This window comes from Chiloscyllium punctatum, chromosome 46 (genome assembly GCF_047496795.1).
Source record: "Chiloscyllium punctatum isolate Juve2018m chromosome 46, sChiPun1.3, whole genome shotgun sequence".
Classification (NCBI taxonomy): Eukaryota; Metazoa; Chordata; class Chondrichthyes; order Orectolobiformes; family Hemiscylliidae; genus Chiloscyllium; species Chiloscyllium punctatum.
In genome coordinates this window covers 61,401,481-61,413,581 of record NC_092784.1, presented here as the reverse complement: position 1 = coordinate 61,413,581, position 12,101 = coordinate 61,401,481, and the positions used below count along the sequence as shown (strand labels likewise).

The 12,101-nt window shown below is 50.1% G+C and overlaps 1 protein-coding gene across 1 annotated transcript in view; it reads left to right on the top strand.

Annotated features, from left to right (window-relative positions):
* Positions 1-5,984: 5,984 nt before the first annotated feature.
* The window catches only part of LOC140468190 (mitochondrial adenyl nucleotide antiporter SLC25A24-like), a 68,616-nt gene continuing 62,499 nt past the window's right edge, over positions 5,985-12,101 (top strand). Inside the window, exon 1 of the mRNA XM_072564425.1 lies at positions 5,985-6,619. Within this exon, the coding sequence (XP_072420526.1) occupies positions 6,422-6,619 (198 nt within the window). The 5' untranslated portion in view covers positions 5,985-6,421. The remainder of the gene's footprint in view (positions 6,620-12,101) is intronic.

Below are 12,101 nucleotides of genomic sequence, written 5' to 3'. Positions count from 1 at the left end.
GTGTGAGTTAGTGATCAGGGATTGTGTGTGAGTGTGAGAGGGTGATCAAGAATTGTTTGTGAGTGTGAGACATTGATCAGGGATTGTGTTTGAGTGCAGGATGGTGACCAGGGATTGTGTTTGAGTGTGAGATGGTGATCAGGGATTGTGTGTGTGTGTGTGAGATGATGATCAGGGATTGTGTGTGAGTGTGAGATGGTGATCAGGGATTGTGTGTGAGTGTGAGACGGTGATCAGGGATTGTGTGTGTGTGTGTGAGATGGTGATCAGGGATTGTGTGTGAGTGCAGGATGGTGATCAGGGATTGTGTGTGAGTGTGAGATGGTGATCAGGGATTGTGTGTGAGTGTCAGATGGTGATGAGGGAGTATGTGTGAGTGTGAGAGGGTGATCAAGAATTGTTTGTGAGTGTGAGACGTTGATCAGGGATTGTGTTTGAGTGCAGGATGGTGACCAGGGTTTGTGTTTGAGTGCTGTTTGGTGATCAGGGATTGTGTATGAGGGTGAGATTGTGATCAGGGATTGTGTATGAGGGTGAGATGGTGATCAGGGATTGTGAGTGAGTGTGAGATGTCGATCAGGGATTGTGTGTGAGTGTGAGATGGTGATCAGGGATTGTGTATGAGGGTGAGATGGTGATCAGGGATTGTGAGTGAGTGTGAGATGTCGATCAGGGATTGTGTGTGAGTGTGAGATGGTGATCAGGGATTGTGTGAGTGTGTGAGATAGTGATCAGGGATTGTGTGTGAGTGTGAGATGGTGATCAGTGATTTGTGTATGAGTGTGAGATGGTGATTAGGGATTGTGTGTGAGTGTAGGATGGTGATCAGGGATTTGTGTTTGAGTGTGGGTTGGTGACCAGGGATCGCGTGTGAGTGCGGGATGTTGATCAGGGGTTGTGTGTGTGTGTGAAATAGTGATCAGGGATTGTGTGTGAGAGCAGGATGATGACCAGGGATTGTGTATGAGTGTGAGATGGTGATCAGGGAATGTGTGAGTGTGAGATGTTGATCAGGGATTGTGTGTGTGAGTGTGAGAAGGTGATCAGGCATTGTGTGTGAGTGTGAGACGGTGATCAGGGATAGTGTATGTGTGTGAGATGGTGATCAGGGAGTGTGTGTGAGTGAGATGATGATCAGGGATTGTATGTGAGTGTGAGATGGTGATCAGGGAGTGTGTGTGAGTGTGAGATGGTGATCAGGGAGTGTGTGTGAGTGTGAGACGGTGATCAGGGATAGTGTATGTGTGTGAGATGATGATCAGGGATTGTGTAAGTGTGAGATGGTGATCAGGGATTGTGTGTGAGTGTGAGATGGTGATCAGGGAGTGTGTGTGAGTATGAGATGGTGATCACGGATTGTGTGTGAGTGTGAGATGGTGATCAGGGATTGTGTGAGTGTGTGTGAGATGGTGATCAGGGATTGTGTGTGAGTGCAGGATGGTGATCAGGGATTGTGTGTGTGTGTGAGATGATGATCAGGGATTGTGTGTGAGTGTGAGATGGTGATCAGTGATTTGTGTATGAGTGTGAGATGGTGATCAGGGATTGTGTGTGAGTGTAGGATGGTGATCAGGGATTTGTGTTTGAGTGTGGGTTGGTGACTAGGGATCGCGTGTGAGTGCGGGACGTTGATCAGGGGTTGTGTGTGAGTGTGAAATAGTGATCAGGGATTGTGTGTGAGAGCAGGATGATGACCAGGGATTGTGTATGAATGCGAGATGGTGATCAGGTAATGTGTGAGTGTGAGATGTTGATCAGGGATTGTGTGTGTGAGTGTGAGATGATGATCAGGGATTGTGTGAGTGTGAGAGGGTGATCAGGGTTTGTGTGTCAGTGTGAGATGGTGATCAGGGTTTGTGTGTGAGTGTGAGATGTCGATCAGGGTTTGTGTGTAAGTGTGATATGGTGATCAGGGAGTGTGTGTAAGTGTGAGATGGTGATCAGGGATTGTGCGTGAGTGTGAGATGGTGGTCAGGGATTGTGTATGAGTGTGAGTTAGTGATCAGGGATTGTGTATGAGTGTGAGATCGTGATCAGGGATTGTGTGTGAGTGTGAGATGGCGATCAGGGATTACGTGTGAGTGTGAGATGGTGATCAGGGATTGTGTTTGAGTGTGAGATGGTGATCAGGGATTGTGTGTGTGTGTGTGAGATGGTGATCAGGGATTGTGTGTGAGTGCAGGATGTTGATCAGGGATTGTGTGTGAGTGTCAGATGGTGATGAGGGAGTATGTGTGAGTGTGAGAGGGTGATCAAGAATTGTTTGTGAGTGTGAGACATTGATCAGGGATTGTGTTTGAGTGCAGGATGGTGACCAGGGATTGTGTGTATGTCCGAGATGGTGATCGGGGATTGTGTGTGAGTGTGAGATGTTGATCAGGGATTGTGTCTGAGTGTGAGAAAGTGAACAGGAAGTGTGTGTGTGTGAGACGGTGATCAGGGATTGTGTATGAGTGTGAGACGGTGATCAGGGATTGTGTATGAGTCTGAGATGATGATTAGGGATTGTGTGTGTGTGTGAGATGATGATTAGGGATTGTGTGTGAGTGTGAGATGGTGATCAGGGATTGTGTGAGTGTGAGATGGTGATCAGGGATTGTGTGAGTGTGAGATGGTGATCAGTTATTGTGTGTGAGTGTGAGATGGTGATCAGGGATGGTGTGTGAGTGCAGGATGGTGATCAGGGATTGTGTGTGAGTGTGAGATGGTGATCAGGGATGGTGTGTGAGTGTGAGATGGTGATCAGGGATTGTGTGTGAGTGTGAGATGGTGATCAGGGATGGTGTGTGAGTGCAGGATGGTGATCAGGGATTGTGTGTGAGTGTGAGATGGTGATCAGGGATGGTGTGTGAGTGTGAGATGGTGATCAGGGATTGTGTATGAGTGTGAGATGGTGATCAGGGATGGTGTGTGAGTGTGAGATGGTGATCAGGGATTGTGTGTGAGTGTGAGATGGTGATCAGGGATGGTGTTTGTGTGTGAGATGGTGATCAGGGATTGTGTGTGAGTGTGAGATGATGATCAGGGATTGTGTGTGAGTGTGAGATGGTGATCAGGGATTGTGTGTGAGTGTGAGATGATGATCAGGGATTGTGTGTGTGTGTGAGATGGTGATCAGGGATTGTGTGTGAGTGTGAGATGGTGATCAGGGATTGTGTGTGAGTGTGAGATGGTGATCAGGGATGGTGTGTGAGTGTGAGATGGTGATCAGGGATTGTGTGTGAGTGTGAGATGATGATCAGGGATTGTGTGTGAGTGTGAGATGATGATCTGGGATTGTGTGAGTGTGTGAGATGGTGATCAGGGATTGTGTGTGAGTGTGAGATGGTGATCAGGGATGGTGTGTGAGTGTGAGATGGTGATCAGGGATTGTGTGTGAGTGTGAGATGGTGATCAGGGATGGTGTGTGAGTGTGAGATGGTGATCAGGGATTGTGTGTGAGTGTGAGATGGTGATCAGGGATTGTGTGTGAGTGTGAGATGATGATCAGGGATTGTGTGTGAGTGTGAGATGATGATCAGGGATTGTGTGTGAGTGTGAGATGGTGATCAGGGATTGTGTGTGAGTGTGAGATGATGATCAGGGATTGTGTGTGTGTGTGAGATGATGATCAGGGATTGTGTGTGAGTGTGAGATGGTGTTCAGGCATTGTGTGTGAGTCCGAGATGGTGATCAGGTCTTGTGTTTGCGCGTGAGTTGGTGATCAGTGATCACGCGTGAGTGCGAGTTGGTGATCAGGGATTGTGTGTGAGTGTGAGATGGTGATCAGGGATTGTGTGTGAGTGTGAGATGGTGTTCAGGGATTGTGTGTGAGTGCAGGATGGTGATCAGGGATTGTGTGTGAGTGTGAGCTGGTGATCAGGGATTGTGTGTGAGTGTGAGATGGTGATCAGGGATTGTGTGTGAGTGTGAGATGGTGATCAGGGATTATTTGTGAGTGCAAGATAGCGATCAGGGATCGCGTGTGTGTGCAGGATGGAGATCAGGGATTGTGTGTGAGTCTGAGATGGTGATCAGGGATTGTGTGTGAGTGTGAGATAGTGATCAGGTATTGTGTGTGAGTGTGAGATGGTGATCAGGGATTGTGTGTGTGTGAGATAGTGATCAGGTATTGTGTGTGAGTGTGAGATAGTGATCAGGTATTGTGTATGAGGGTGAGATGGTGATCAGGGAGTGTGTGTGAGTGTGAGATGTCGATCAGGGATTGTGTGTGAGTGTGAGATGATGATCTGGGATTGTGTGAGTGTGAGATGGTGATCAGGGTTTGTGTATCGGTTTGAGATGGTGATCAGGGATTGTGTGTGAGTGTGAGATGGTGATCAGGGATTGTGTGTGAGTGCAGGATGGTGATCAGGGATTGTTTGTGAGTGCAGGACGGTGATCCGGGATTGTGTGTGAGTGTGAGATGGTGATCAGGTATTGTGTGAGTGCACGATGATGGTGATCAGGGATTGTTTGTGAGTGTGAGATGGTGATCAGGGATTGTGTGTGAGTTTGAAATGGTGATCACGGATTGCATGTGCGTGTGAGATGGTGATCAGGGATGGTGTGTGAGTGTGAGCTGGTGATCAGGGATTGTGTGTGAGTGTGAGATGGTGGTCAGGAATTGTGTGTGAGTGTGAGCTGGTGATCAGGGATTGTGTGTGAGTGTGTGAAGTCCAGTGTATAATGGAGTGGTCCACTGGACTGTCCTTGACTAAGAGCTGCTGACTCTGTGGCACAGCCACCCTGCCCAGTGACGTTGGGGGGCCCGACAGCCAATCTGCGATTCTGGGAGAATTTCTCATCATGTGAATGTATTCAGGCCAGGAGCCAAACAGGTCTGTGGAGAGACCCTCACCTCTTTCTGTCTTTCTTTCTTGGTCACCTGGCCAGGGATTCTGATGACAAGGAGGTATGTGTCTGTTCACAGCCTTCCAGATTCAGCATTCATCCCTTCTGAATTCAGGCATTACTCCCTAAATCAGGACATTCCTGAAGACAGGCTCACACATGATGATTAGCTCCGAGATTCCTCTTAAACTGCTTCGAGTTATCCAGCACGGAAACAAACCCTTCCATTCAACTCATCCACGCTGAGCAGATATCCTACCCACCTGTCAGCGCCTGGCCCATATCCCTCCAAACCCTTCCTATTCATATACCCATCCAGGTGCCTTTTAAATGTTGTAATTGTACCAGCCTCCACCACTTCCTCTGGCAGCTCATTCCATACACGCACCACCCTCTATGTGAGAAAGCTGACCTTTTAAAATCTTTCCCCTCTCACCTGAAACTTTTGCCCTCTACGTCGGGACTCCCCTACCCTGGGGAAAAGACTTTGCCTATTTACCCTATCCATGCCCCTCATGATTTTATAAACCTCTATAAGGTCACCCCTCAGCCTCCAATGCTCCAGGGAAATCAGCCCCAGCCTGTTCAGCCTCTCCCTGTAGCTCCAACCCTCCAGCCCTGGCAATATCCTTGTAAATCTTTTCTGAACCCTTTTAAGTTTCCCAACATCCTTTCGATAGCACCAATGCCCTGTACACATGTAACATGACCTCGCAACTCCGATTCTCAGTGCACCGACCAATAAAGGCAAGCATACAGAATGCCACCCTCTCTACCCTGTCTACCTGCAACCCCTGTTTCCAGGAACGGTGAAGCTGCACTCCAAGGTCTCTGTTCAGCAACACTCCCCAGGACCTTCCCATGAAGTCCTGCCCTAATCTGCCTTCCCAAATTGCAGTCCTTTATTTTTATTTTGACTTTGGTTCACTGTTCATTCAGCTTCTGGGAGTGAATTCGTTTGGTCCCTTCCACTTCCCCTTCCCTCTCTGGAGCCTCCCGACTGCTCCCATTCCCCTGGACAGCCTTTCCCCCTGTCCCTGCCCACCTCAGGACCCTCCTCCCTCCCGCCCACACCCCCAATTCCTTTCCAGTCCAAATCCTTGCCCTTCTCGCCTTCCTTTGCCGTCTGCATTTTTTTCCCCCCAAACATGGGATCTTTGATGAAACCATCAATGTCTCAAGGTGGTTGTCCACCAACAGGTCCAACGCTGTCTGCCTTGCCTTGCCCTCAGAGAGTGAAGCTGGAAGCTGCTCTAGAAGCTGATGGATGATGTTAATCCTGTTGTGTGGTGTGTTTGAAATGAAGCAGGTGGTGACATGAAACAGCAGATTTAGCGCTGAGCATTCCCGGCTGGTGTTTTAACTGTACACACGCAGCTTTCTCCCGCGGACTGATCAGGATTTGGTGGGTCCAGTGCAGCGAGGGAGGGGTGTGAATCTTTGTCAGATGGATTTGTTTTTGCTCTGATCATGCCGGTCGGAGGGGCTGAGGGGGAAGCCGCGACCCTTCTCATGTGAAAGCTGAGAGCTTCCTTACTGAATCCCCAGCGCTCAGCAGCAGAGTTGGAAGCAGCTGCACCCCGCCAACATGAGGAAACCTTTCTGCAGATGGACAGCAACGTCTACAGAAGGTGCCGGAGAGGAGGAACAAGAGGAGGACAGGGAACAGAAATGGGCAGAGCTGTTTCGGCAGTTTGACACCAACATGGACGGGCGTGTGGACGTGACTGAGCTGGGAGAAGGTCTCCGATCAATGGGCCTCTTAACACAGGCTGACACTGAGAAGGCACGGTAGATTGCACTTTCTTTCCTGTTCCTCCCCTTTGCCATGCACTTTCACCCCACACAATCGGCCTGACGTTTCTCTTCCCTTGTGGAGACCCCCTCTGTCACCGCCAGGAACCTGGTCAGTGTCAGGCTGGTGTTTGATCACAAGCAGAGGCAGTGGGGACATGGTCACAGCTGGGCTGGGCTTGGAAACACCATGGCTTCCTGCCCAACCTCCCACCCACCTCTCAGCCTTCATCTCCTTACCCCAATCCCACTCCCTCATTGACACCAAGTCCTGTTCACACATCAGCTGCTTCCCTAAGTCCAGCAAGACCATTGTCCCTGTCTCTGGAACCAGCTCCAGGAGACAGATTTCACACACCCACACCATTCTTCCCTGAAACTCTCTGCCCACTTCCCTGCTCTCAGAAACTCCTTGAAACCTAGCCCTTTCACCAATCCTTGCTCAGCTGTCTTCCTCACTTCCCCACATGTCTCAGTGTCAGGTTCGGATGGCTAACTCTCCCATGAAGCCCTTTGACATGTTTTAATACAGTAAAAATACAATATCAATGGACCACCTTAGTGCTGGACCCTGACATCTTGCCGGGCTGAACGATAGACAGTGAGTGGGTGAGAGATATGGAGGGTAGGTCATTCTCTGTGTTCTAACTAACCTGCCTCAGGTACTTGCAGCTCCATAAGCACAGCTCACAGGACAGCACTGAAATCTGTTTATCATCAACACAATGCTCACCTTCTTACTGAGTCAACTCACTGTCCTCACAAACTGGGCAAAGGTTTGAGAGAAAGTGGTCTCCTGAGTTCAAAACAACAGGTCGATGTTGCATTTCCAATGAATTGGTTATGGAAATCAATGGAATTGCCCATCTCAGACCTGAAAGGAACTCCCACTGAGGGAATCAATACAGAGGGTCAGTGCTGAGGGAGTGCCGCACTGTCGGAGGGTCAGTGCTGAGGGAACGGCGCACAGTCGGAGGGTCAGTGCTGAGGGAGCGCCGCACTGTCGGAGGGTCAGTGCTGAGGGAGCGCCGCACTGTCGGAGGGTCAGTGCTGAGGGAACGGCGCACAGTCGGAGGGTCAGTGCTGAGGGAGCGCCGCACTGTCGGAGGGTCAGTGCTGAGGGAGCGCCGCACTGTCGGAGGGTCAGTGCTGAGGGAGTGCCGCACTGTCGGAGGGTCAGTGCTGAGGGAGTGGACACTGTTGGAAGGTCAGTGCTGAGGGGGTGCCGCATTGTTGGAGGATCAGTGTCGAGGGAAGGCGTACTGTTGGAGGGTCAGTGCTGAGGGAGTGGGCACTGTTGGAAGGTCAGTGCTGAGGGAGTGCTGCATTGTCGGAGGATCAGTGTCGAGGGAAGGCGTACTGTCGGAGGGTCAGTGCTGAGGGAGTGGGCACTGTTGGAAGGTCAGTGCTGAGGGGGTGCTGCATTGTCGGAGGATCAGTGTCGAGGGAGTGCCAAGTTGAAAAATGTGGTGCTGGAAAGACACAGCAGGTCAGGCAGCATCCGAGGAGCAGAAGAATTGATGTTTCGGGCATAAGCCCTTCTTCAGGAATGAGGCTGGTGTGCCAAGCAGGCTGAGATAAAAGGTAGGGCGGAGGGAATTTGGGGAGGGGCTCTGCGAATACGATAGGTGGAAGGAGGTGAGGGTGAGGGTGATAGGCCGGAGAGGGGGTGGGGGCAGAGAGGTCGGGAAGAAGATTGCAGGTCAAGAGGGCAGTGCTGAGTCTGAGGGCTGGGACTGAGAAAAGGTGAGGGGAGGGGAAATGAGGAAGCTGGAGAAATCTACATTCATCCCCTGTGGCTGGAGGATTCCTAAGCGGAAGATGAGGCACTCTTCCTCCAGGCGTTGTGTGACCAGGGTCTGGCGATGGAGGAGGCCAAGGACCTGCATGTCCTTGGCGGAGTGGGAGGGGGAGTTAAAGTGGTCAGCCACGGGACGGTTGGCAATGTTGGAGGATCAGTGCTGAGGGAACGCTGCAATATCGATCGGTCAGTGCTGAGGGAGTGCCGCACTATTGGAGGGTCAGTGTCGAGGGATGGCAGAACTCCTGAAACTTTGGCCAGTATTACTGTGCTCAGGGCTGGAATCAGAACATTCTGACTTAGAGAGAGGGTTAACTCCTGTGCCACAACTAAATCTATCTGAACATTCAGCTGTGGACAGATCTGAAGTGAAGTGGGGGTTAATTAATCACGGGGGATGTGTTTGGTGAAAGGGCCCTAAGTGTCTAACACACAATGATAATGTTGCTTCAAGTAGTTGCTGTACTCTCAGAGATTGGCAGAGTGACAATAACAGGAAGAGAATCACTTTACTGCCACTCTTATTTTAGCTCTTACCAATGACTGACTGAATGCTATCAATTTTTAGTTGCCAGTCCTGAAGTGTTCCTGAGATTTGGGAATGTCAGAGGATGTGGTGGGCCATGTCAGGCCTTGTGCCATTATCTGGGCAGGCAGTATAACTGCAATCCCTGGTGTAACAGCAGTGAGTGTTCACTGACACAGGCACCATCATAAACACAAACACCGACAAGGTCTCTGCCTGACCTCAGTGTCATGTTCCTAACCACAGGGATGGATGGCTTCATACCGAACAAGACACCCCAAGGATTGTCCAACTCTGCTTTCTGAAATCAGGGCTGCTGGGAGGCTCAGGGCTGCAGGGAGGCTCAGGGCTGCTGGGAGGCTTAGGGCTGCTGGGAGGCTCAGGGCTGCAGGGAGGCTCGGGGCTGCTGGGAGGCTCGGGGCTGCTGGGAGGCTCAGGGCTGCTGGGAGGCTCAGGGCTGCTGGGAGGCTGGGGCTGCTGGGAGGCTCAGGGCTGCTGGGAGGCTCAGGGCTGCAGGGAGGCTCGGGGCTGCTGGGAGGCTCAGGGCTGCTGGGAGGCTCGGGGCTGCTGGGAGGCTCGGGGCTGCTGGGAGGCTCAGGGCTGCAGGGAGGCTCAGGGCTGCTGGGAGGCTGAGCAGGCGGACTGTTTGAATTGTTCCACTTTGTCAGAATCGTGTTCGACCTGGAGTTGCTCAGCAACCCTCTAGACTCGCCCATTCTCCCCTCCTGAGCTCCTCCCCTTTGTAATGCCACGCTGCCCAACCTGTTTCTCTCCCCCTTTACCCAGGTCTCACCAACCCAGCCTTCCCGCTGCTGTCAGGCTGCTCCAAACGTTTCCATAATGCGATGTCAGGTCCAACCACCTCAATTCCTGTTCATTCATAACCCCTCTCAGGGGAGGGGGATAAACAGAAACCACTCCCAGTGTGGAAACAGGGCAGCCTCAGAGTATCACTCACACCCACACTGGACAGCCAGCCGGGGGGGTGTGTTGAGGAGGAGGTCTCACACCCACACTGGACAGCCAGGCAGAAGTGGGGGGGGGGGGGAGGTTATCACTCCCACACTGGAGTCAGCCGGGGGGGAGCATCACTCCTGAAAGGTCAGCACTGTCTGCTCAGGTACTGACCCATCTCACTGGCAATCCAACAACTCTCCTTAGTACTGAGTGACACCAAATAGATTGTCAAACGGAATAGTTTGGATTGAAACATATCAACATTAGAAATAAAACAGCAAATGGGTTAATCTCCAAAATCTACACAAAGCCTGAAGATTCCTGGTGGACTTGCTCGATTGATGTGGAGAGAGTGTTTCCCCATTGTGGGACAGTCTAGAACCAGAGGGAATATTCTCAGAATAATGGATCACCCAGTTAGGACAGAGATGGGGAGGAATTTCTTGTCTCAGAGTGTAGGGAGGAGGGAATCTGTGAAATACTTTTCTGTTGAGAATAGATCAGTGAGTACATTCAAGGCTAAGATAGGCAGGTTTTTAACCAGTAAGGGATTCATGGGTTATAGGGAAAAGGCAGGAAAGTTGAGTTGTGAATGATCAGATCAGCCATGATGATCTCACTGAATGGTGGAACAGAATTGATGGGCCGAATGGCCCACTACTGCTCTGAAGGCTTATGGTTTTAAAAATAAGACAGGATTGCCCTCTGGTGGCTCCTTCAGTAACAGCAGAGTCTATTTCAGAAAAGTGTTGCAGCCACCAACACCAACAGCAGTCATCGAGTCAGAGAGATATACAACACAGAAACAGACACTTCGATCCAACCTGTCCATGCCGACCAGATATCCTCAATTAATCTAGTTCCTTTGCCAGCATTTGGCCCATATCTCTCCAAACCCTTCCTATTCAAATACCCATACGGATGCCTTTTTAAATGTTGTAATTGTACCAGCCTCCACCACTTCCTCTGGCAGCTCATTCCACACACGTACCACCCTCTGTGTGAAAACGTTGCCCCTTAGGTCTCTTTTATATCTTCCTCTCTCACCCTAAACCTATGCCCTCTAGTTCTGGACTCCCCCACTGCAGGGATAAGACTTTGTCTATTTACCCAATCCATGCCTCTCATAATTTTGTAAACTTCTATAAGGTCACCCCTCAGCCTCTGATGCTCCAGGGAAAACAGCCCCAGCCTGTTCAGCCTCTCCCTGTAGCTCAAATCCTCCAACCCTGGCAACATCCTTGTAAATCTTTGCTGAACCCTTTCAAGTTTCACAACATCCTTCCGATAGGAAGGAGACCAGAATTGCACGCAATATTCCAACAGCGGCCTAACCACTGTCCTGTATAGCCACAACATGACCTCCCAACTCCTGTACTCAATACTCTGACCAATAAAGGAAAGCATACCAAATACCACCTTCACTATCCTATCTACCTGTGACTCCACTTTCAAGGAGCTATGAACCTGCACTCCAAGGTCTCTTTGTTCAGCAACACTCCCCAGGACCTTACCATTAAGTGTATAAGTCCTGCTAAGATTTGCTTTCCCAAAATGCAGCACCTCGCATTTTTCTGAATTAAACTCCATCTGTCACTTCTCAGCCCATTGGCCCATCTGATCAAGATCTTGTTGTAATCTGAGGTAACCCTCTTCGCTGTCCACTACACCTCCAATTTTGATGTCATCTGCAAATTTACTAACCATACTCCTATATTCACATCCGTTTAGCTTCATAACTGTTGATCATATAACGTGGTTCATAGTCAACGAATCCCTCGAAATAGCAGCAACTGTTGCAATGTACAAAGTTAAATTAAATCATGTAATTGTGGAAAAATTAAATCAAAGCAGAAAATGCTGTGAATTCACAGGCAGACGATGTCACTGAGGAGAAAGTGTTAGTTCAGCATTCCATTTTGACCAACCACAGGGAGAGATGGGAAGTTTAGTGAACAATTTATCTCCTGTTTATGATGGGGCTGCTGCAGGGCACATACTCCCAGTCAGACTCTGGGCAAAAGGTGAAGCAAATTACAGGAATGAACAGGATTAGCAAAACAGGGAAGGGGAACTCTCCGTCTGGAAATAGCTCAGACAATGGAGCTACTCAGTGCAGAGGTGAACCCGAAATTAACACTGAAGCTGTTTTGGAGTGACAGACAGTGAGGGCTGAGGGACACAGGCAGG